This window comes from Maylandia zebra, linkage group LG2 (genome assembly GCF_041146795.1).
Source record: "Maylandia zebra isolate NMK-2024a linkage group LG2, Mzebra_GT3a, whole genome shotgun sequence".
Lineage (NCBI taxonomy): Eukaryota > Metazoa > Chordata > Actinopteri > Cichliformes > Cichlidae > Maylandia > Maylandia zebra.
The window spans coordinates 3152307-3177414 of record NC_135168.1 but is presented as its reverse complement, the minus strand read 5'-3'; the positions used below and the strand labels follow the sequence as shown (position 1 = coordinate 3177414).

The window sequence follows — 25108 nt, the reverse complement described above, 5'->3', positions numbered from 1 at the left end:
GGATAATTGGAGGTGAGCTTCCCTCCCTCCAAGACATCTACAGGAAGCGGTGCCTGAGGAAAGCGGGGAGGATCATCAAGGACTCCAGTCACCCCAGCCATAAACTGTTCAGACTGCTTCCATCAGGAAGGAGGTTCTGCAGCATCCGGTCCCGTACCAGCAGACTGAGAGACAGCTTCTTCCATCAGGCCATCAGACTGCTGAACACGTCATAGACACCTCAGCTTCACTACTGGAACTTCAACATTATGCACTCCATACTGTATATAAATGCCACTTGTTTTGCACATATTCAACTCTGTATATTTTATATATTTTATTATTATTATTATTATTATTATTATTATTATTTTATTTTTTTACTATTTAATTTGTAAAAATGTGTATACACACACACACACACACACACACACACACACACACACACACACACACACACACACACACACACGTAGGAAAATATTTAGTATACACATCCAGAAATGCATACACTATTATATATTGTACATATATTTATTAGTCTCAGGTTGGCCATTCTTGTATTTTGCTCGTTTGTGTTGTTGTGTTTGCACATCTCTGTTGCTTGTGGGGCTCGCACACAAGAATTTCACTCGCATGTGCTGTGCCAGTGTGCCTGCACATGTGATGTGACAATAAAAAGTGATTTGATTTGATTTGATTAATGGGGTTCCTTATAACAAATACCACTGTATATGACAACAAACAAAGCATATTAGGTCTATTTTAAAAAGCACTAATGAGAAGAATACCATACAATAGAAAACAAGAAGGCATGGTGAGCTGATCCAGCTGGACAATAAACAAAGATTGTAGATATAACTCCTCAGTCCTCACATCCCCAGAGATGCTGCTGTTATCTGTTCTGATCAATGGCTGGCCACTGGCCCAAAAAACATGTGCATTTTATTTTACTTAAAGCCTGCGACTTTTTTTAGTTTATTCTTTTAACAGTCACGTCTATAATAAACGTCTATCAGAAAAATGGCTTTGAAAAATCAAATATTCATGTCCCCACCTGACAACATCTTTAAACGAGCAGAAAGAGAAACATAAAGAGTCAGCCTGCAGCTTAGCTGACTGTGTGGAGACACAAAGGTTAAATTCAAAGTTGCAGCACTAGCTGCCTATGGAGCACACATGCCTCCGAGCTTCCTGTCATCCTGCTCTCCTCAGCTGACAGCAAACCTCATCGTCCCCTTCGGGCCAGAGGACACGGAGCGAAGGCTGCAGTATGGGACGTTATCAAAACCGGCAGGTACACTGAGTGTGAGAGGACCAGGCTGTGTCCCAGCCTGCCTGGCTGAAGGTGAGGATCCGAGCTAGGTGTGTCTGTGTTGTGGTACTGCCTCGTATTTAACCTTCAGGAGACGTTCTCACGCTGGGTGTGGGGGACCGCTGTCCTCTCAGGTATCGGAATGTGAGCACAGTGACGAGGATGCTGGTGGGCTTTTGCTGCTGTTGACCAGGTGAGCTGAATAATGGAGTGAATCAGCGCTATGGTAGATGATGGCATAGACCACAGACCCGAAACACGCAGTACTGTAGCCTTTCGAGGCTAAGAAAAATTACGCGCCAAACTCTATTACGAATCGCCAGGATTTAAAGTTTTGTGCCGTTTCAGACGGCACATTTATCGAATAAAATAGAATGCTCGGCATTTTAGGAATATATGGGCAGCACTTGTGAATTCGGCTGACGTTGATTCACTAATTCGTCCAATCTTAGTGTTACATTTACTTTAGAAATCTTCACAAAACAGGGACGATTCTCAGGCTGCCAGTACATTTCGGAAACGGGAATATGGATCCCGTGTGACCCGATTGAGAAGGCAGTTGTCTTTGATTCAATGAAATATTTGCAGGGTTTAAAAAAAACGTATAAAAGTTTAACATTTCCCAATTATGTTTGGTGATTCTCTTGGATCACTCTACAATCAGAGAGCGATGTCGTAATCTATCATCGGTGCTAAAAGCAAGTCGGTGTGTTTGATGCTAAGAGGTAAGCTCCAGCGGGTCTTTAATGACCTTAAGATACGATTAATGATTTTCTGGCCCAGAATAATAATAAAAATCCCTCCTCCCTGGAATGGTTTTCCTCTCCTCGCAGCCCCCCCCCACAGGAAGCTGGTCAAATATTTATCAGATTGCACTCATGCTGATATGATTCAAGCTGTATATACAGAACTATATGAATGATTTCAGCCACTTAAAGAAATGACTGCCATGTGCTGTTCATAACTGGGTGTGAAATGAAAATATAAAAACAACAGAAGGTCCAAAGAATAAATAACCACATGAATGAATAAAAAAATCAGTTCAAACATCCCCAGTGACATAAACAAACACTCTCCAGGTTAGTTTTTTGTCTCATTCACTCCAGCAAGAAGCGTGATTTGTCACTTCAGAGGACGTGTTTCCACTGCTCTAGAGTCAGTGGCAGCGTGCTTTACACCACTGCATCCACACTTTGCATTGTGTTTGGTGATGTAAGGCTTGGGTTCAGCGGCTCTATGCAGTCTTAGTCCCTGACAGGGACCCAGTCTGCAGTCTGCATGCCTGGGTGCTTGATTTTATACACATGTGGCAATGGAAGGAATGAGCATTTGGATGAATGAGTGAATACTTTTGGCAATATAGTGTACCAAGATGGCAGCTGGTCATAAAATACTAACCAAATGCATTGGGCTGTGTCCAACCTTTACGTACAGTCTGTGGTTAAGATGAACATAAACACTTGAAATTGTGCTACTAGTTTACAGTGTTGTTACAGCTTATTATGATGGCAGTATGATGATACTTGAAGGAAACGGTTTCCAAGGCCTAATCCGTGGATCGACTTCCTCCGAGGCGTGGACGTCTATCAGCAGAGAATGTCCCTTAGTCTGTAACACAGTCAAATATATTCTCAAGTAATATTCAAGCATGCCATTCAGTGTGTTAGTACGAGCTCGGGAGCAGCTTGGGAGAACAAGAAAACAGAGACTGCTTTAGATTGTCTTCCCAAAGTGACTCAACTTTATTCACAAGTACAACAGTTTATATAGAGGGTAAAATTCATGAGACAGCAGATTATCAGTTTAAACCAGTACAGACCAAGATAAGGCAGCGTCTTCCTGCCCTTGGGTGAAGAAGCATCCTTTGTGTAGTTTATCAGTTCAGCTACAATTGTGATTATCTCAGCGACATATTTTCAAGGCACAAAACGAAGAGTTCTTACATTAGTGAAATCTGAAACAAACCATTTGGCCTTCAACAGGCATCTAAAAGATTAAGAAACTAATGTAGCTGAGGGAGTGATCTCTGTGGTATTTCAACCTTGTACCAGCCTGTGATTCTCACACATCAATTCTTGGGTCAAAGAGAAAAATAACTAAAACAAAGGGGCCTTATTGAATGACAGAGTTTTCCTGCATAATGTCACTATAAAACAATATCCAGTAAATGCTCCCATGGTGCTAAAATACCTAACAATACTAAGTGCATGCTTCCAGCCAAAACTAATGGGCTTTGTTGTCTAACTATATACAGCTAAGTATTGCCTAATTAGTCCTAGCTAACTAACTAACTAGGAAATGCCTAGAGATGAGTGTGTTCATATTGTTGTCTTGGTTTAGAAAAACCAAACCAAACCGATGTGATGAAGGGGGGCAGGTATGACTGCTCATTGGCTATTGCAGTTTCTGTTGAGATTGCAGATGGGGGGCAACAGCATGGACCCACTGCCTAACCTGCCGAGTACTCGTTGCTCATCGTAATGATATGTGGAATAGTGTTTTGTTTGTCATGGTCTTAATGCTGCAACCACATTAAGTACTGCTGACCATGTTCGCTACTTTGTGGCGACAGTTTAACATCAGCTGCTATTTCATGCCACAAGGCAAAGTTATTATATTTTCACAAGCTCAAGAGGAAAATATGTGGACTTCAGGGCCCTCCCAACGTATTGTATCTGAATCCACTACAAAACCTTTGACGTAAGTTAAAAAAGAGCCTCCCCAGCATGAGTACAGCTGCTGACAAATCTGAAGAAATGGTGTGATGCATTCCTCCCACCATGGAGGCGAATTATGCACGGGCTCATGCAACACAGTGTTCCATCATCCCTTTATACTCGAAAGTGTGAAAATATTGGAAACAAAGACTGTATATAAAAGACTGAGATAACATCTATGGCTGAAAAGTGCAGCTAGTGCTGCAGTGACTTAAAGCCTGGTCCAGTTAGAAAGAAGTTCATTTAAATATGTACGGTGGGACCAGAGTTATCTCAGGTAATAACACTGTTAAATGCAGACAATAAAAGACATCATGGAGAAGCAAGAATGATGTAAACGTGTTCCCATCTGACCAGTTGTATTCAGAATCAGAATCAGAATCAGAATCAGAATACTTTATTGATCCCTGGGGGAAATTATTTTTTGTTACAGTGCTCCATTTTAAACCAACATTAAGACAAGACAGACAATACGCTAACTAAGAATAGTACAATATATACATATATATACATACATACATACATAAGTCACTTATAAATAAATATTTGGAAAAGAAACATGTGTAGTTGTAGCAGCAAACAGTGTGTTAAGTGGATGCGTTGTACAGGGAGATGGCCACAGGCAGGAATGATTTCCTGTGTCGTTCAGTGGTGCATCATGGGTAATCTCAGTCTCTCACTGAACGAGCTCCTGTGACTGACCAGCATGTCATGGAGTGGGTGGGAGGTGTTATCCAACATTGTCTTTATCTTGGACAGCATCCGCCTCTCCGACACCACCTTGAGGGAGTCCAGCTCCATCCCCACAACATTACTGGCCTTACGGATCAGTTTATTAAGTCTGTTGGCATCTGCGACCCTCAGCCTGCTCCCCCAGCATGCAACAGCATAGAGGATCGCACTGGCCACCACAGACTCATAGAAAATCCTCAGCATTTTCTGGCAGATGTTGAAGGACCTCAGTCGCCTCAAAAAATAGAGACGACTCTGGCCCTTCCTGTAAAGTGCTGTGGTGTTTTTAGCCCAGTCCAGTTTATTGTCAATGTGTACTCCAAGGTATTTATAGTCCTCCACAATGTCAACACTGACCCCCTGGATTGAAACAGGGGTCAAGTGTTTCCTGGTCTTCCTGAAGTCCACGATCAGTTCCTTGGTCTTTGCCACGTTGAGCTGCAGATGATTCTGCTCACACCACGTGACAAAGGAGTCGACCACAGCCCGGTACTCTGTCTCATCATCCCTGCTGATGCATCCAACCACCGCAGAGTCATCAGAAAACTTCTGAAGATGGCAGGTCTCTGTGCAGTGGCTGAAGTCTGTGGTGTAGAGGGTGAAGAGGAAGGGGGAGAGGACAGTCCCCTGTGGTGCCCCTGTGTTGCTAATCACCTTGTCAGACACACACTGTGGGAGACGTACATATTGTGGTCTTCCTGTCAGGTAATCAACAATCCAGGACACCAGAGAAGCATCCACCTGCATCGCTGCTAACTTATCACCCAGGAGGGTCGGCCTGATGGTGTTGAAAGCACTGGAAAAGTCAAAAAACATGACCCTCACAGTGCTCGCCGGCTGGTCCAGATGGGTGTAGACACGATTGAGCAGGTAGATGATGGCGTCCTCTGTTCCGAGACGAGGCTGATAAGCGAACTGAAGGGGATCCAGATGTGGTCTTACTATGGGTCGCAGCTGGTCCAGGATGAGCCTTTCCAGGGTCTTCATGATGTGGGAGGTCAGTGCCACGGGCCTGTAATCCTGGGGGCCACTGGGACGAGGCGTCTTTGGTACAGGGACGAGGCATGATGTCTTCCACATCACCGGGACCCTCTGCAGACTCAGACTCAGCATAAACAGTTTATGAAAGTATTATCACTAGCAGTACTTTCATGTTAACCAGTTTAAACACGTTGGGAGTTTTACTGTGTAAAATGAGTCCTTGCCACTCAGTTTTCATATCCATGGACATTTTAAAAGCTAATTATAGAAATAGAATAAAGTTAATATTAAACTACCAACAGAGTGGTCTAGAACGTTCTCCTCCCTCTCTGATGTAGCACATGCAAATTGTTATAGATCTTGATGTCACCGTTCTTTGACGTAAGGCAGCGTTGCAAGCATATCGTGAAACAAACAGGGAAGAGATACTATTGAGGTCATGAGGATGCTGAGTCATCTCTCTGCTTCTCTGAGCTCTTTGGTTCTTTAAGATGGGAGAGCGAGAGAGAGGAGACTGTTAGTGTGATAATGTGTCTCCGTCATTCTGAGAGTTTCACCTGATGGGTTTTTGTACAATAACGTAACATTATTGTGCAATTTCCATTCCACTTATCCATTAAAATGATCCTAGTTACAGGGCCTTACAACTGTGTTCTTTTGACTGAAGTTTTGATCCCTTGTAACGTCTACGTACAGGAGACGGGTATACAAGGTTTTCAAACAAATTTAAGCTCTGTTTAAATCTACGGGGAAACAAACGTTGCATCCACTGCAAGTGCCAGAAATGAAGGCCTGTTTTCCATGACTGACCTTGAGCATCATTCTTATGAGATGTATCACAGCAAAACTGCTTTTGTGATCCTGGATGGATTTGTGTCTGGTTTTGTCCGTGTGAATCCTGACAGGATCTGTTTTCGATCGTTTATTTGAGGAAAATTGAATAGTCTTTTTCTGTATATTTAAAGGGTCATATCACCATGTGGTATAGACAGCTGATCAAAACTATTACAGCATTTGTAATGTGTTTTATTGGGTTTTTAAAAATGTCCTTTGAGTGCTCGTTCTTGCTAAAGCCAAAAGAGAGATTGGCTTTATGATGTGTAAGTCTTCTACTTAAGAAGTTATGAGAGATTAAAAATGATGAAAGTATGTAGCTAGCTATGTACAAGGTTTCATACAAGAAAAGGGCAAATCATTTTCATGGCTGCATCAGATATGTTTAAGTTATCATTAAAAAAAATCAGCTGATTCAGTGGGAGTCGGGTAGGAGGCGCTCGCTGAATGTCTTTGGAATGACATTTGCTTTTGTATATGACAGAAAGTGTTTTTACTGTGAAGTTAGATGAAATGCTGGGTGTTGCATTTACAAGTTGGATATTCGAGTCCTTTGAGATGTCGATTATACTCCAAAATGAGCATAATGTGAAATCCTAAATTTACAAGCTAATTTCCTCTGTGCTCAGATGCTCCACTCTGATTATGAAAAATTCCTCACAAAACATTTCATAGAGAAAAAGTCGTCGAAACTTCAGAAAAAACAACCGAATAGGCGTCTGTCATCCACGAAGGCCATGTGACGAGTGAGTCAGCACTGAAGCCGTGGCAATCAAGGCTGCAACAATATAACTGGGAGCAGGTGAAGGTCTAGCTGTCTGCAGAAAACCAAGTGAGGCTAAATATGTCTCCCCCCAAGATTTCAGAGTGAGTGCACAAGTATTTCCAATCCGTTTCTAGTTTTGTGTGTAAATGCTTCATCGTAGACTGCTATAAAAATGCATCTCTAGTGCACGTTCTTCTACATGAGAACAACAGCCAAATCAACGAACAGTTCAGTTAGAAAAGCAAACAAACTATGAGACATTACTCCTCTTGGGGTTCCCTTTAGCCCCTGGAGTATTCACTCTGAAAAACAGACGTTAAACAGAATTCCATAAAAAGGAAAGGAAGAGAGGCTGGGACTGGAAAGTAGGAGGAAGAGGGAAGAAAATCTCTGAGAATACAGCCTGTAGACAGAGAAGTGCAACACTGAGGAGTAAGTCTTTCAGTTAAATACAGTATTAAATCAAATGTTAAATACAGCAAAGGCAAATCATCCCTGATGACAGTTCTGGTAGTATGCACTCGAAACGCTCACGCCAAGAATGTAACTTATAAAAATAAAAAGGTCAAAAGGTTACAAAATGAATACGGTGTTGTTTGTTTTGCATTTTTTGTTTATTAAATTCTTTATCTTTCAATTATCTGGGAATTAGAAAGAGCAAAGCTGCTTATCAGCTCGCTAAGTTAGCATGCGGTTTCCCCTCTGACCTTTTATAACTATGAATGAACAGTACTGCACAAAAGTCTAGTATTAAAAGCACTGCATGAGTATTCAAGGAAGGAAAGTCAGAGAAAAGTACTTAACAGATTTTGTCCAACTCTATCAGTAGGACAACATCCTGCAGGACTATAATTAAATATTTAAGACAGTTTTAGTTAATATTCTTTCAGCTGCAATCCTGGTGGCATTTAACAGTCAGAGCGCAGGTAATGAATTAAAAAGCAGAATCCAAAGGGAGGCCCAGTCTCTGCAACAAGTACAAATAAGTGTCCTTTTTTAAAATCATGATGCTTATCAATAAAAAAAGCAGATGGAAATGTCTCATATTGACCATTTTTAATAATAATCTAATGACTGTGCTTGAAGGAAACTGTTTCCAGGGCCTACTCCGTGGATCGGCTTCCTCCGAGGCGTGGACGTCTATCAGCAGAGAATGTACCTTCACCTATCAGCAGAGAATGTCCCTTAGTCTGTAACACAGTCAAATATATTCTCAAGTAATATTCAAGCATGCCATTCAGCGTGTTAGTACGAGCTCGGGAGCAGCTTGGGAGAACAAGAAAACAGAGACTGCTTCAGATTGTCTTCCCAAATTGACTCAACTTTATTCACAAGTACAACAGTTTATATAGAGGGTAAAATTCATGAGACAGCAGATTATCAGTTTAAACCAGTACAGACCAAGATAAGGCAGCGTCTTCCTGCCCTTGGGTGAAGAAGCATCCTTTGTGTAGTTTATTAGTTCAGCTACAATTGTGATTATCTCAGCGACATATTTTCAAGGCACAAAACGAAGAGTTCTTACATTAGTGAAATCTGAAACAAACCATTTGGCCTCAACAGGCGTCTAAAAGATTAAGAAACTAATGTAGCTGAGGGAGTGATCTCTGTGGTATTTCAACCTTGTACCAGCCTGTGATTCTCACACATCAATTCTTGGGTCAAAGAGAAAAATAACTAAAACAAAAGGGGCCTTATTGAATGACAGAGTTTTCCTGCATAATGTCACTATAAAACAATATCCAGTAAATGCTACCATGGTACTAAAATACCTAACAGTGCTGTGTAAGCTTCTGCCTCTGAAGTGTGTCTGCAGTTATAACTCTTTCTAACTTCCACATGAGGGAGTTCCTAACCACACTCAGCTCATTAAAGAACCAACAACATCTCATTTTTTTAGTTTGATCAGTGGTGATAAACACAATCCACACTCCTCAGTTTGTGGCCTTCCACGCACAGCTTCTAATGACTGCAAAGACTTTACTGGGAAGATCGATAGGATCAGGTCATTGTTCAGGTCGGTGCCCTTTCAACCCAGGTCTCTCATTCAGTTCTGTTGTCTGAGTCTGATTTTCCTGACGGATTTTGGCTCATTAGCTCCTTCAGCTAGTTGAGGTAAACAGTATGTTTGGTAAACTCCAATCTGGTTGCAGACAAAGCCACACCACGGAAACAGCTTCAGTAAAAATGACCTATTTGCTTGGATGAAGATGAACATTTATTTTAGTCCTGCTTGACTTATCTGCAGAGAGAGAGGGGGAGATGGATATAACCCTCAGGCTATTCACTTAACACTCTTACCTTTGCTATGTAGACGACACACAGCTTTACTTTTCTCAGCAGCTTCTCATACCTCAGCGAACCCCTCCCTCTGCTCCATCTCAGTGTCAGTAAAGCTGATGTTCTCGTGTTCGACGCTTTCTCTAACGAGGTCAGTCAGTACATTGCCCCCCTTTCCAGCGACATCAAAACATTTGCTAAGAACCTTGTTATCATGTTTCACCAATACTGAATTTTGAATCTGAGATTTCTAAGCTCACCCAGTCTGGCTTTCTCCACCTCAGAAACATTGCAAAGCAAATCTTTCCTGTCATTCGGGCATCTGAAACCTTTAGTAAACACCTTCACTTTCCTTTGCCATGATTATCATAGCTGGCTTTTCACATCTCTGAGTCCTGCATAGAATCAGCTTTACAATCCCCCTCTTTTACCATATGAAGCTCTTCATAAACAGGACCCTGCTTATATATCAGAACTCCTGAAACCTTATCACTGCAGTGACGTCTCTGATCAGGTCTTCTAATTGTTACTGGCGATCCCACCCAATGTTAAAGTGAATGTGTAACCCTGTCTGTTCACATGTCTCTGTGTTGGAACATGTGGCTTTTATTTAAACTGTCAAGCACTTTGTATATCTGTGTTTTTGAACTGAGCTACACAAATAAAGTTATATATTAATATTATTTTGTTTATTATATTAATATATCACAAGGTTCCAGGAGATTTCCACAAAAGTAGCTGGTAGAAATATCCTTCAAAGAGCTGCTTTTTACTTTGAGTACATTCAGAGACAGTACTTTCTCACTTTTACTTGAGTAAAAAAGTTGAATCAGTACTTTTTAAATTTTTTTTTTACCATAGTATTTTTTAACACAGGTATCTGTACTTCTACTCAAGTAAAGATGTGTATTTTTGCCTCCTCTGTGAACTTTACATTTTGAATAATTGCCACATAACTATTCAATTCACAAAGATTTTCTATTTTGAATATGATCCTAATGATATTTGTTATCACTGCTTAAAAACACTTTCAAAGGGAACAAGTGCTAATACAGTATGTGTGTGTGTGCATGTGTGTGTGTGTGCATGTGTGCATGTGTGTGTGTGTGTGCATGTGTGTGTGTGTGCGCGTGCATGCATGCAAGGGCGTAACTGGATGCTGATAAGCCAGCTGGAGGGCCAAACTGATAAGCAGTCATATGTTACACCATACAGTACATGTATGCAAGTATGTTATTCATAATCACGTTATGTAAAATGTACATATACACAGTAATACTACAAATACATGACTCTAACCTTTCTCTATGATACAGTTTGTAGTATCACTACATTAAAGCACAAGTTGTACTACAGGCATAAAGCTTTACTTGTAAAAGATTTTGTAACATTTCTTTTTGTGAATAAAAAGGACGTGGTTGCCCTGCGCCCCCATCTCTTCTCTGGAGATAGACAGAAAAGGTGGGGCTAAAGGGAAGCCAGACTGGAGGGGCACACGCTGTATGATAGTTTCTTATCCACCACACTCATTGGAAACAATGTTTATCGGCTAAATCTGAACAGCGTTTTTGCTTTGTTGTTATTGGTTTCTTTTAGTAGCTTGTTTTTTAGTAACATCGCAGACTTTCACAAGTTCCGATGTGTCCACGCAGGCAGTGAACCTGGTAAGAAATATTTGTTACAGGAATATTTGTTGCTTAACAGACAAAAAGCTGAGTTCTGAACCTATAATGTGTATTTGTAGGTGAAACTGTTGCCTGGGCAGAGCCTAAGAGACTTTACAATAACCAAAGCAAAGTAAATGAAGAATAAGACGAGTATGGTAAACAATGAGCAGGAAAAAGATTGAGTGGTTGAGACGTTTGCAGGTGACACCTTTTTCCAGATCTGTGTTTGTCTAAGATCTACTACACATAAGCTTTTTTTTAACCATAAGAAAATGTCAATGATTTGGAATTTTTTCAGGAGCTACATGAACACGTGTGTGGGATTTGTTGTGTCATCAGCCTGCTTGCTTTCCCTCATGATTCCTGTTCTTACTCCTATTTCCAGGAGATTTTGGATTCCCTTTGTGGGCTTAGTTGGATTTTGTGTTTGTGGGGTTAATGCAATCCAAAATACATCTTTGGATCTTTTTGTTAATCATGTCTGCCTCCATGGCTTTCTGTTGGTATGTTTAAAAAAACTTCACGCAATCTGTAATATAATCCAAAATACCACTAAAAAGATTATATGAGTGTTACAATTACTGGTGTTAATAGAATAATTATTAGGTTTAATGTAAGATACATATATAATTCTTGAGACTATTCTGAATTAGACAAACAGGTGTTTTAAATAAAGGTACATTTGTCACGGTTTGTCTGGCCAGACTCAAATGCAGGACTGAGATTATTTACAGTGTTGGTGCAGACAGTACTCTATACAAAGTCTTTTTGAAGTTCTCAGTTCAAACGTCCTATTTGTACAAAATTCCCTGGAAGGAAGGTCGGTGAATCCGAGTTCCCGATCCTCTGAGACTCTCGAGAATCCGCCAAGCAACAAACACTTTCTCCAAACTCCACTGGGCCGTCCTGCCACAGGAAGAGACGCATTAAACTCTTTAGCCAGTAAACTGAAACAGAGCCTTGCAGAGAGACACAGTGCAGACGACTACAGTTAGACAACACTCAGGCAAAGACTGAAGGTCAGGTCCCAGCTTAAGTAGCAAACAGCTGAGTGCCAGCTGAGCCACAGGTGCTTGATTGATTCAGGTGCAGAGGGCGGAGCTTCCAGGAGGATCCCGCCTCTGTGAGGCTGGTAAAAACACCCACACACAGAGCAACAAGCACAATATCAGACGCAGAGACAAAGAGAGATGGTGGAGACGCACAGGAGGACCATGACAAAACTTTCAACTAAATAATAATTAGTTTATGATAGAAAACACGTACGTAACTTTCACAACTCATACACCCTGTTAAAGCGTAGTCATGCTAAAGGTTAGAAAACAACCCTTCACAGCCTAACTGCCTATAATAAGACAACAGTAGATGTGTGTGTGGCATTTGCATTAACTAATACAGATGAGGCATGCACGTAGTATGACACACATTTCTTCCTGCTCTGTTTCACGTCCACTTCCTCTAGAGGAGTCTCTCTATCCTCTTAACCTAATATTGATGTTAATGTTGCAGCCTCTGAAAAAATGTTCCTGCTTAGATCATTACTGTCCCAACAGTGGAGTTCAAGGATGACATGGATTCTGTTTTGTTTCAGGTTGAAGCCACATTATGACTGAATTAGAAGCCATGGGGGCAGGGACGCCTCCACCCTACATAATGTTTCTGGTGGTCTTCCTTTTCTTTCTTACGGGACTGCTGGGCTTCCTAATCTGCCACCTCTTGAAGAAGAAGGGCTATCACTGTCGAACCGACGTGGGGGATGAGGAGGAGGAGGAGAAGCTAGGAGAAAATGCAGATGGTGGGTTGGAGAGAAAAGGCTAATCAAGGAAGACAGAAAGTAAAATAAGGTTTAAGTTAGCCATACTGGCATTATTGTGCATGTGACAATTACATATATATTTGTAATAGATTACTATTAGAGTACTATGAGTAATGTATATGATCCAATTTTATTTGTATAGCAAGAAATCACAGCAACAGTTGCATTAAGGTGCTTTATATTGTAAGATAAAGACTCTACAATAATACAGAGCGAACAGAAACATTTTGTTGTTTGTGACAGTGTCTGTTAGTAACATAAATAGAGGATTAAAGCTGCATTCATTTATTTAACCACAACAATGACAAACAGTGGGCTATTGTTAGCTTGCTAACACATCTATCGTAGTGGCTGTGCTCGTGTGCTTGTCATGTCACAGATGTGCACGTTAAAGCAGATGACTCGTAAGCTGGAGAGGAAATAGCGTCTCGCTAATTTCAAAGATCATCATTTAGCCTGGAGAAATACTTTGTAAAACTAGAACATCTTACTGGTAATCAGTGATTGTAGCCAGGCTGAAAGTCAGAGCTCTGTTGAGCAAAGCTTTCCCTTCATGAATGTTTTAATTGTTAAAGAAAAGATCATTCATAACCATCTCGCAGATGTATCACTACCTGCAGCTGCTTTCAATACTATTGATATTTATTTACATTTTTTGCTCCAGTTGTTCAGAGTTAACCTCCAAAAATCTTTTCCTTAATAAATGAACCAAATACCGACACGTACCACAGGACTTTAGGCTGGCAGTAGTTAAACTGTTACTTAAACAGCCATCGCTTGACGCAGCTGTCTTCGCTAAATGTAGGCATATCTCCAACCTTCCTTTTATCTAGAAGATTCTTGAAAGAGTAGTTGTAAACCAGCTAACAGATCATCTGCAGAGGTTCATTTGAAGACTTTCAGTCAGGTTTCAAATTCACAGCACAGGAACGGCTTTAGTGAAGGTTACAGATGATCTTATGATCTCTGCGGGGGACTCATCTCTGCGCTAGACCCCAGCACAATATTTTATTACAGATATTATAGTATGTGCTGCACATATTAAGGCACTGCAGTGGTTTGGTTAGTAGCTAGTCTATTACATAACTATCTAATAGACTCCAATTGGTTCACGGAATCGGGGAGTCTTCATAACACAATAAGGCTGGAATTATAAATTTCCACAGGGTTCTGTGGAAATTTTGATTTTCATTCACCTTTTCCACCCACAATGTGTTTATACACCTCTCTGCATGTAGTCATTTGTTATCATTAATCTCTTGTCTCTTCTTCCTCTCCACCCCAACCAGTCGTGGCAGATAGATGCCCCTCCCTGAGCCTGGTTCTGCTGGAAGTTTCTTCCTGTTAAACGGGTGTTTTTCCTTCCCACTGTTTGGGTTGTTGGGTTTTCTCTTTCTTTGTATTGTTGTAGGGTCTTTACCGTGCAATATGAAGCGCACTGATGCAACTGTTGTTTTGAGTTTGCGCTACATAATTAAAAATAAGTTGAATTCTAAATAGTTCCCATTGCTATTAGAAACCATAGCAGACATTTTCACTGCTATGCAGATGATACCCAGCTTCAGATAACACACACCAAAGAGACAAAGACCTGGATGACCTCTAATTTCCTGCTTCTTAATTCAGATAAAACTGAGGTTATTGTACTCGACCCAAAATAAAACAGGAAACATGAAACAGGCAGAGAGAAAAACCCAGAGACTGAGATTATACACAGGCCAACTTAAGGAATATCCAAAACCCTGAATAACAATAATCGAAGAATATAAATTAATCAACAAACGCAAAACACTGAGTCACAGACCCGTGACAGTAAATTTAAAATGAGAAACATTCGGTCTTAGCGTGAAGCTGAGATGCCAGTCGTGTAGCTTAACAGATAGTAGAGCAGACCATCCGCTAATTGGAAAGTTGGCGGTTTGATCCCTGGCTGCTCGAGTCTGTGTGCCAAGTATCCTTGGGCAAGATACTGAACACAAGTTGCTCGCCGATGGATCCATCGAAGTATGTGTGTGAATGTTAGATAGAAAGCAGTTAAGCATAGAAAAGCGCTGTATAACAACCAGTTCATTTACCACTTGCATTTGTTACTTGTAGTTTGACTACTGTAATTCATCATAATTATTATTACCTAAAAACTCCCAGAAAATCCTTCAGTTGATCCAAATGCTGCAGTGGGAGCAGACAGGGACTAGAAAGAGAGCAGTTTTACTGGCTTCCCTTCATTTCCTCTGGGATGAATTCCATGTTATCTTAAAGACCTCAGTGTAGCATAGTACCTCGTTAGAGCGCACTTTACTTGTGGTAAAAAGTAGGATGGGAGGCAGAGCCTTCAACTTTCAGGTCCCTCTTCTGACAAAAATGTTAAGATTAGTCTTAAAGCTTTCCGTTTTGGGTCTGGATCAGCTGACCTTGAACACTCCCTGCGTTATACTGCAATAAGCGGTGTGCAAATAAAACTGAAGTGATGTGAATCACGTGCCTCTAGCTTACAGTGCCGGCTAGCATTGCTGCTTGCAGCACTGTGAAAAGCAGAAGTGAGTAGGTGAGTCTCTCCCTGACAGTACATGGCCTTTCTGCCATTAAGAATCACTGAAGTGTCTTCTTTTGATGACACACATCAGCTGAGCACCTTCCAGACTGAACTACGGCACACTTTAGAAATCTGACCACCACCACTTGTTCCGCACCCACGCCCACTGGTGTGTGGACATGCTCTCATAGGCACACACCAGATCCCCAGCTTTGAGTAAATAGCCCCATTACCTTGTGGCTGTCCTGGTACAGACAAATGCCAGCAGAGTAAACCTGAATAGTGGAGCTCCAGAGATGGTTGGCTGGTCTGCTTGCCACCTTCTGCCAGGTCCTGCATTCAGGCCCATATCTTGACTTTCACTCTCTTATGTTTTAAGAACAAAATAAAAGGAATTTATCAGCTAGAAGATGAATGTGTTTGTTTTACTGTGTTTCAGATGAGGATGAAGAGAACCAGGACACGGTGGAGCAGATCCTTAAATGTATCATACAAAATGAAGGTGACAGAACCCACCAATATTTTCTCAATATTTTTTTAATTTCTTGTTGGAATTTGGAAATTCTAAACCTATAACATATTCCAATTATAGTTATATAATGGTCATGGAAATGATGTGTAGACCAGGGGTCTGAAGTTCTCCAGAGGCCTGGTAATGAACTATTCATTTGATACAGGTGTGCTGACCCAGGGTGAGAGCTAAAAGCTGCAGGACACCGGCCCTCAAGACCCCTGATGTAGACTCTCAACTTTCATTTAAGGGTATCCACATTCAAATTGGATGAAGGGTTTAGGACAGGGGTGTCCAACTTCAGTCCTCGAGAGCTACTGTCCTGCAGCTTTTAGATGCATCCTTGTTCCAACACACCTGAATCAAATGGCTCGTTTGATTGGCTTGTTATCAGGCCTTTGTCAGACTTGATGGCATGCTGAAGAGGTAATCCAACCATATGATTCAGCTGTGTTGGAGTAGGGATGCACCCCCGGTTTAGGAGTTTCAGCTCCTCGACGTGTGCCTCGCTCTTTTTAAAGGGACCAAAAGTAACTGGACTATTGACTTAAAGGCTATTTCATGGGTGGGAGTGGGCAGTTCCTTCATAATGTCATGGGATGGGTAATGAGGGAACAGGCTTCAGGTGGGAACAGAGCTGACACTAATCAGGTTGACGAGACAGGAACAGGAACTGGACCTAACACCAAGACGCAGAAACACGTGAATGTGACACTAGGACTGGGAGTAAAATGACAAGGGTGACATGTAACATGCATAGAAACAGAAACCTTAAAACTACAAGACAAACAGATGCAAATACTACACAAGGCAGAAACGCAACAATAAGAACCAAAGCCAGGAACATAAACTACATTTTAGAGCATTAAATAAACCGGAACAAAAATGTCCAGATACATAAAACTGGATCACGGACCCAGGACCTAACAGTAGAAGTTGTATTCCTGTTAATTTACTATTTACTTCTTTTATTTGTGTCCTCTAGCAAATATGGAAGCCTTCAATGAGATGTTGGGAAACCATAAAGTCTGCGTACGTCATGACCCCAGGTATGCTTATTCAGCTAAAGCTATGTTACACTACATGGTAATCTTTACTTTTTTATATGACCTCTAACAATTATTGCATTAACCGTTAAAGAATTACACATTTTATCACATTTTATGACCCAGTCATAAGGATGATCTGGGCATTCTTCAAGAATCTGCCTATGTGAACGTCACTGAGACTCTAATAATCTAAGGCTACGTCCACACGTACACGGGTATTTTTGCAAACGGAGATTTTCCGTTTTCGTTTTCAAAAATACCCGGGTACGTGTGGACGTAGCCTAAGTGTGATCTAAATGTTCTAGGACTTCACTTTTTTCCCCATTTTCCAAAATATGGGGTTGATTTGGACATTAACATCTTAGAGCCAGAGACTGTAAGGTAGCTTCAGGTTTCTTGTAAAATCAAGGCACTGAGGGGATTGAGCTGGATAAAACATTCTGATCTATTTAAGGTAGAAAGGTATTTAATCTAATTTCAAAACTTTGCTCATGTTAATGGCCAGGTTGCGTAAGGAGTCCATTGGTGGTATTCCTCCCCATCTCCACACAGTTCACTCAGGCACCGACCACAACTCCTGCCACCTCTGTGCCCAGATTAAATCTAAAAAAGGCCGCAGACAAAGCAGAACCCTACGTGCCAAGCAACGACCTGGGGAACAGACTGTCTTCTCTGTTGGCAGGTAATAATGAAGAACTGGACAGACACAGAGATAAAGTAGTGACAAATAAGAGGATTTATAATTAATTTATTGAAATCCTTTCAGGTTCCGAGTGACACACACTGATAAAAAGTCTCATGGTGGGCCAAGTCCATTGGCCATTTCAGGGGACCAGCTGGACCAATCCCAAGACAGCGATGATAGGAAAGATGGCGGATACAACCTGAGAAGCATGTTTAAGGAAGTCCGCCGACCTTCAGAAAGTGCCAGTGGAGTATCTGCAAATGTGGGAAGAAGAAAAAAGAGCGTGACTATATTTGGGCTAAGGCGGGGCAGTGACCCTGTAGGTATGAAGGTAGGGGAGGAGACGGGCAAAGATATTGGAGGGGTTAAATTTGCTGTTCAGCAGCAACCTGTAGTGCTGGAAGAGCCCGTGCCTGTTAAGAACATTAAAGTTGATCTTCAGCATGGCACTAAATCTGATTCCATACTTGAGACTGAGCTACAACAGGAGAACAAAACATCAAGTTCTCTTAATTCTCCTTCTTCCCAGATTAAAACTCTGCTCAATCCTGAACCTTGTAAAAAGATCCAGTCTTCATCCGGGAGTACAGTTGTTTCTGCCCCAAGTTCTCTTCCTATTCCATCTGAGAAGGGAGTAAATGTTGAGGGTCAGTGGATAAAACCTGAAGAGGCATATGAGTTTGGTCCACTGCAGACATCTACACCCATTGTACCTATGCCCACATCAATTCCAGGTTTCACTTCTGTCACTCATACTGGTCAGCTTGACGCCTGTTCCAGGACAGGTTCTCAGCTTATTCAAGACCTAAGCTCTGGTTCAGATATGGAACCAGGTTTAACCCTAGATTCATCCCCTTCATCTTCCTTCCCAATCAAGACGCCATCTTCAGTTTCTTCATTAAAAACTCCTACATCCCCCCTAGCAGGGGCAGCAAGTCCCAAAGTTGGCTCAAAAAATATGCCACCAGAAGCTGTAAAAGGAGAACTTCCTCGTGTCCTCACACCAAGCCCGAAACTCCCACTTCACCAAGAAATGTCTAGCCAATCACCTGTTTCCTATTCATCCTTTAGACAAACTTATAGTCCATCACAAGCCCGGGCTCCGGAGAGAGAGCTTGAAGGCACCACAATGCCCAAAGCTGAAGAAAAATTAGAATTTAAGAGACCTGGAATTCTAAAAAAAAATAAACTGTCACCAGTTGCAGCAGGGGAGTCTAAAAGCTCTGCCCTTTCATCTTCACCTGAACAACTTTTTAAAGACAGATCAAGCAGTTTACCTTTGTCACCTTCTAGCCTGTCTCCCTCCTCACCTCAAGGTGGCAGAATAAGTAGTGTGACCATTGTTAAAGCCAGTCCTGACAGCCAGAGGGAGTTCTCTGTTGTCACAATGGTGGAAGAAGAGAAGTCAACCACTAACGACCAGAAAGAAGACGATTATGAACTTGGAGCTGAAACAGACAAGAGGGTTATCAGATCAGCTGAAGGAGAAGATTTTGTACCAGGTGCTACACAACCTGAGAGCCAGAGCGGAAAAACTTCTGGTGTAGAGGTTATCCCGTCTTTGAGTCAAGAGAAGGAGGACATGATGGAAATGGAAGATATTAGAGACTGCAAGGTGATGCAGGTGGAAGGAGCACAGTTAATGGAGGAAGAAGTGGAGCTGAAGATGGAAAAGGACTGACAGCTGAAGTCACAAAGTGGTGAAAAGTTAAGTGTCCAGTGCTGATCTAAAGAAAGTGACTGTTGCCACCACTGAGTAGAATAAGGCATTCTTATAAAATAACCATGAGCATATTTTTAATTATTAACTGGTTACACTGTAGGGGGACTGGACTGGATGCTTGATTGAAAAGCCATCCACACAAATTTCAAATTGTCTTTATATAATGGATAACCACTCTTCAGTTCACACTTTGGTCCATACTAAGCACTTCAGTACCAAATATCCCCAAATGATGGGAATCCTCTAAGCTCTACACACTTTCTCACAGCCGGAGCTTTGTCAAAGTTCTGGGAACCGATGGAGGAACTTTTTACTGCGTAGCTAAAAATTCAAGTTATTAGATCTGTTTTTGGGCTGTGTGTAAGAGTAGGACATAAGTGAAGCAAACATACAGTGATTTGTCCAGATACAGTTTGGTCAATCACATGAATGTAGATCTGGCAAAATATTACCATACAAACAACAGTTTTAACATGAGCCCTAAAAATGGACCAAATCAGAAAGAAGAGAACTGACAGCAAAGATGCAATTTAGTTTTTCTAAACCTGCTAAAAAAAATACTCACCTCATAGTGAAGAAATGTAAAGAGAAATTAAAGTGGCTGAAACAGGATTACAAGAAAATAACACAACTATAGGTGATGTTACCTTATCAACCACTGACATTACTTCAAATTTCCCGATGAAACTGATGTTTAGTGATCCTTGTTCTTTTGTTTATCTCACAAAAGATGACATAGAACATCCAGTTTTACCTCAAAACTCTCAAAGTGTTTTTCAACAAAGTTGTTTAGATATAAATTGGATGGATCAGTCATTGAGTCAATTTTTTACAGACATTCATTCTGAATGAATCTCAATACCTCTGGTGATCTTGAATGAAATTTCTGTATCTTTTAGAATGATTGCATTGACATTTTTTGACATTTCATCAAGTTTTTCTCGAGATGCATCTCAATAACTTTTTGTCTAGCTCCACGATCACGTCAAAATTATTATTCTTTCCCACATGCTGGTTTATTACAGAGCCCCACAAAGGACATTGGAGAAAAAAAAATGGAGATGAACTTTTGCGAGATCTCGCGAAATAGGCCGCATCCTTCAGAGGTCGCCAGCTCGAAGCTGACCGTGAGGTCGAGGCACAGTGTGCCGGGAGTATGGTCCTCCCCCCGGCTCTAGTAAGCCTCCACCTAGCAGTCAGGTTCAAGCCGGTGGGTAACAGATGTCTTCGAAAACGTCGGAGCGCTTTTGCAAATATGTGATGTCTTGATAAACCGAGCAGATGTTTGAAGTTTACACAGCTACATTCTTGCCTCAAAATATCTTAGTTTAGTTTATTTTGAGACCCAGAAAGAGTAATATTAAAACTAAGTAGCTGCCACCATTGTTGGAAACTGGAAGTGGCTGGGGTGCGCTATGAATTCTGGGATAGTTTGGACCACGAAGGATACACCGACTCGGCCTTCAAATGCGACCTGCGAAGGATGCGGCCTATTTTGCGAGATCTCGCAAAAGTAACTCTGGATCTCACAAAAGTTCATTGTCATTTTTTTGTCCCTTGTGGGGCTCCGTAGGTTTTAATTCCACAGCTGCTAAAAGAAATCATGTTCCTATTAGCCTCAGCTGTACTTTGACTTCAGGGGTAATTAGCAGACTTTAGCATGCTAACGAAACTCCTGAGGAGTGTTGAATTGTGTGATTTTTAAGTTTGCTTTTATATTCAACATGAACAGATGGTGTTCACTGTCTTTCAAGATTTCATACCACACAGAAATGAACACAAAATGGTTGTTTGTTAAATAACTCGAGTCAAAGATGAGCATATTCATACGATGGCTGGCAAATCTAATCATGATGGGCCTAAAAACACTAGTGACCACACTAGATCCTGAATGAATGGTTCCTGTGTATTGCAGGTGTAATTTTATGTTGAACACCCGGTGTTACAGAAACTTAGGTTTGCTTCGTCTTTGAATTAAAAAAGTGTGTTTATTGGCTGAACTGCAGAAGATATGTACTTGAAGGTTATTTCTTTCACATTTAGTGCATGGACATGAGCACTAAGCTAGCTATAGCTGAGGTGATAGCAGAGCCCATCATTTTTACATAAAGTGATATCCTTTTACTAATGGCTGTAGTATGACCTGTGGATCAGCGGGCTGTTGAGATGTAAGATGGTCTAGCTGATGGTTGAAACAGTAATTCTTTACAACACATCCATTAGATTGTGGAGCCATAATGACTCCATGGGCAGCTGGAGATTTATTAATGTGCTGGCTCTCCATTAAGTTGTAATTGTGTTTGATGCTATGCTATATAAAGGTGCAAATGTTGCAAGCTGGTTCAAACAGTCCTATTATTCCATTTTCTTTCCCCCAAATTAATATTTGTGCTAAATTACTGCTAACTGTCATTCATAGGAGAGTAGGTGACAGCACAACAAAGAACTTTACCTTGACAGCAGAACATTTATGACATACACTCTTCTGTATGTGCCCTGTCAGTAGTAGTGCCCTGATAAGGACTTGCACACTGTTACTTTGTTCAAGAACCTTTGCCTTTTATGATGGTGCTAGACACTTTCATTGGCAAATACAAACCTCTTTAACCCCACACCATGGCTCAGTTTTCTGTCGTTTAAATATGAATGCATAAGTAAATAAATGCATAAATCAAACATGTTATTTTCAACATTAAACTGATGCAAAAACAATATTGGAAAGCAGAGCAGCAAACTGTCTGCTGGTCGTTTGGACGACTAAGCTGCACTTTCTTCCCAAGAAGCTGTCAACCTGCAGGCAACTTCCAAGTAAACTTAAAAATAAAAATAATGTAAAGGTGTACATTTTCAAAATATTGGGAATGCTAAACTGCAACTTGTAACATTTTACATGATATAAAATAAAAGTGAATAGACTGGATCTCTATTGATGCATGCACTCTGTTTGCAATATTTGATTGTACAGTTGATCGTAGCTGTGAAACTTGAACATGGTTATATGAAGAAAGGCCACGTGTCAGAGTAAAACCAGGGTGATATTATTCATTCTTTATTTATTTATAACTTTACTTTTATGTCTATATATTGTCTAATTTAATGAATATTAATAGTAACAAGGTCATTATATGCTTCAACTACAGAAGCATACTTAGCTACTTATATATTCCAGAGGCCAGAAGAAGACTTATTGTCTGCTTTTAGTTGTTTAGAAATTTAGTTCCATTTTTGTGTAACGACACTTTACTCATTTAGTCACTAAAATAACTGATGAGGCTGAGCACTGATAACCACACAAGTTTTAATTTGTTTGAAGCTGCTATAGCTATCAGACTACATTATCATATAATTGATCTTTGAATGTATAGAACCTCCCTCACTTCATGAAGAAAAGCCTAAAACACTCTCATAAAGCAGGGAGAACAACAGGATGTGAAATGTTAATATACAACTTTCTGTACTACTGACAGAAACCACAATATTGGTGTTTTGGCCATCTTTGAACAAGAGAATGGAGCACAAAGTTATATGCTTGTTTAGCAAGCTACAATATAAGCTATAGACAAATTTGATCTCACTTAGCTCTCAATGATGTAGCCTTAAAATGGGGCTAATCTGTATTTATTCAGCTTTATACTTTCTTGTGTGTTTCGAGCCCTGGGACTCACAGCTGTGTTAAAACAGAAAGTTTAAGAGACACAGTTCAGAGTTCAGCATTATTTCCTGTCCTTGTGAGAAACAAACCCAGAAGTCCCTGGTCTAGTGTCCCAGTTTTCATTTTTTCCCATGCGTTCGCTTTTCATTCCATTCTCTGAGTGGCTTGCCTCCTTGTGCAGTGTTATGCATGGCTATAAATGAATGAACATATAGCATCTTCATGCGTTAGCGTGTATTTCCATTATTCTCCAGCAAACTTTTCTAGCAGCATTAACATGTCTGTACTTTTCAACATGATACGTTCACAGGGCTGTTTGTTTTACACAGCTGGATATGTGTATATGAAAGACACAAGTTTTTTTTTCACTTATGCACTATAATTAAACACCCATAACAGTTAACTCGGCATTACATGCATATATATTATATACTCTTTGAAAACATAAAAATAACTATATGAACTGCCTATGATTTGCCTTAACAGAGCGGGTGTCTGTAGCCTATTTTCTCTTCAATTCAATTTTATTTATACAGCGCCAAATCACATCAACAGTTGCCTCAAGGCGCTTTATATTGTACAGTAGATACAGAGAAAAGCCCAACAATCATATGACCCCCTATGAGCAAGCAGTTTGGCGACAGTGAGAAGGAAAAACTCCCTTTTAACAGGAAGAAACCTCCAGCAGAACCAGGCTCAGGGAGGGGCGGGGCCATCTGCTGTGATTGGTTGGGGTGAGAGAAGGAAGACAGGATAAAGACATGCTGTGGAAGAGAGACAGAGATTAATAAAAAGTATAGTTCAGTGCAGATGATTCATTAATGTTCTATTTTATTTTTTATTTTTACAGTTGAAGTGAAAACTTGACATTCTTAATTACCTCTAACATATCAAAATTTCCAGTTAGACTAAGTACAATTAAAAATAAAGCTCAAATACAGTATAGTGACTGGATTATAAAAAAATATGGAGCCCATGATTTAAGACCTATTCTTTTTGTGGTGATGATAACAATATGATTCCATGTAAAGCTGGATTTTCATTCACATAATTGTATTCGGTCAAAATGAAGCCAATGATTTAAACACTGATACTATGTTCCTGGTTAACCATGATTAGATCAGTCTGTCTGTTTTCTACAGGTTAATGAATTCAACTTAAATCATGAGTCAAGTTTACTGGATTGCAGCATCGCATCGAGTTATTCAGAACCATTTGTTGCTAAGATATCTCATTCCGAGCTTCAATTGCAATGAATTTCACAGATTTCTTTTCTTTAAATATAAAAGTTGACCTCATGGACAGTGCTGTGTTTTTATGCAGAGGTCAGATTATGTATTGACTGATCGAAGTTAAAACCAGAATAAAGGCAGGTCTATACTTCACATATCACCTGTACTGTCCGCGTGTGAGGAACTGATGCTATACTGACAAACAAACGTGATATTTGTTAGTAGAAAAAGTATGTAAAGTCACATGACTCGTCATCTGGTTTTCACTTTAGTTGCATTTTTTTCTTCTGCTTCAGGCTGACAAGATAAAACCAGTTCTTGGAATTTGTGTGGTTCATTGAGATAAGAACTCGTGCTGCTACTGAAGCGCCACTGAAAGCTGCAAAACCTGAAATAAATAAGCAAGCAAACAAAAATAACTACTATAATTGGCTTGATCAAATCCTGGAGTGTGAGTGTTTGAGAGATGTTTCTTGTGATGAGCTTGGAATATTTGTAAAATATTATACAAACACTAAAGAAAATGTAAATAAGCAGATGGATTATAATATATTCTGATGCAATAAAAAACAAAACAAAACTCTGGTCTGTGCTTCTGAAAGCTCTGAGTGTGTCTTTTTTCCTTATTAGATAATG

The 25108-nt window shown here is 40.5% G+C and overlaps 1 protein-coding gene across 4 annotated transcripts; it reads left to right on the top strand.

The window, feature by feature from the left end:
- Positions 1-1169: 1169 nt before the first annotated feature.
- rell2 (RELT like 2) lies at positions 1170-25052 on the top strand. 4 transcript variants are annotated; one of them, XM_004553574.3, is made up of 7 exons: positions 11073-11268; positions 11349-11472; positions 12863-13066; positions 16060-16122; positions 17117-17180; positions 17686-17862; positions 17947-25052. In XM_004553574.3, exons 3-7 carry the CDS (start codon positions 12877-12879, stop codon positions 19544-19546), a joined length of 2094 nt encoding a protein of 697 aa, XP_004553631.3. In that variant the 5' UTR covers positions 11073-11268; positions 11349-11472; positions 12863-12876; the 3' UTR covers positions 19547-25052. The 4 variants fall into 4 exon arrangements, with proteins under 4 accessions (XP_004553632.3, XP_012775182.3, XP_004553631.3 ...); XM_004553575.3 differs by lacking the exons at positions 11073-11268; positions 11349-11472 and adding an exon at positions 1170-1327; XM_012919728.5 differs by lacking the exons at positions 11073-11268; positions 11349-11472 and adding an exon at positions 1373-1487.
- Positions 25053-25108: the final 56 nt, after the last annotated feature.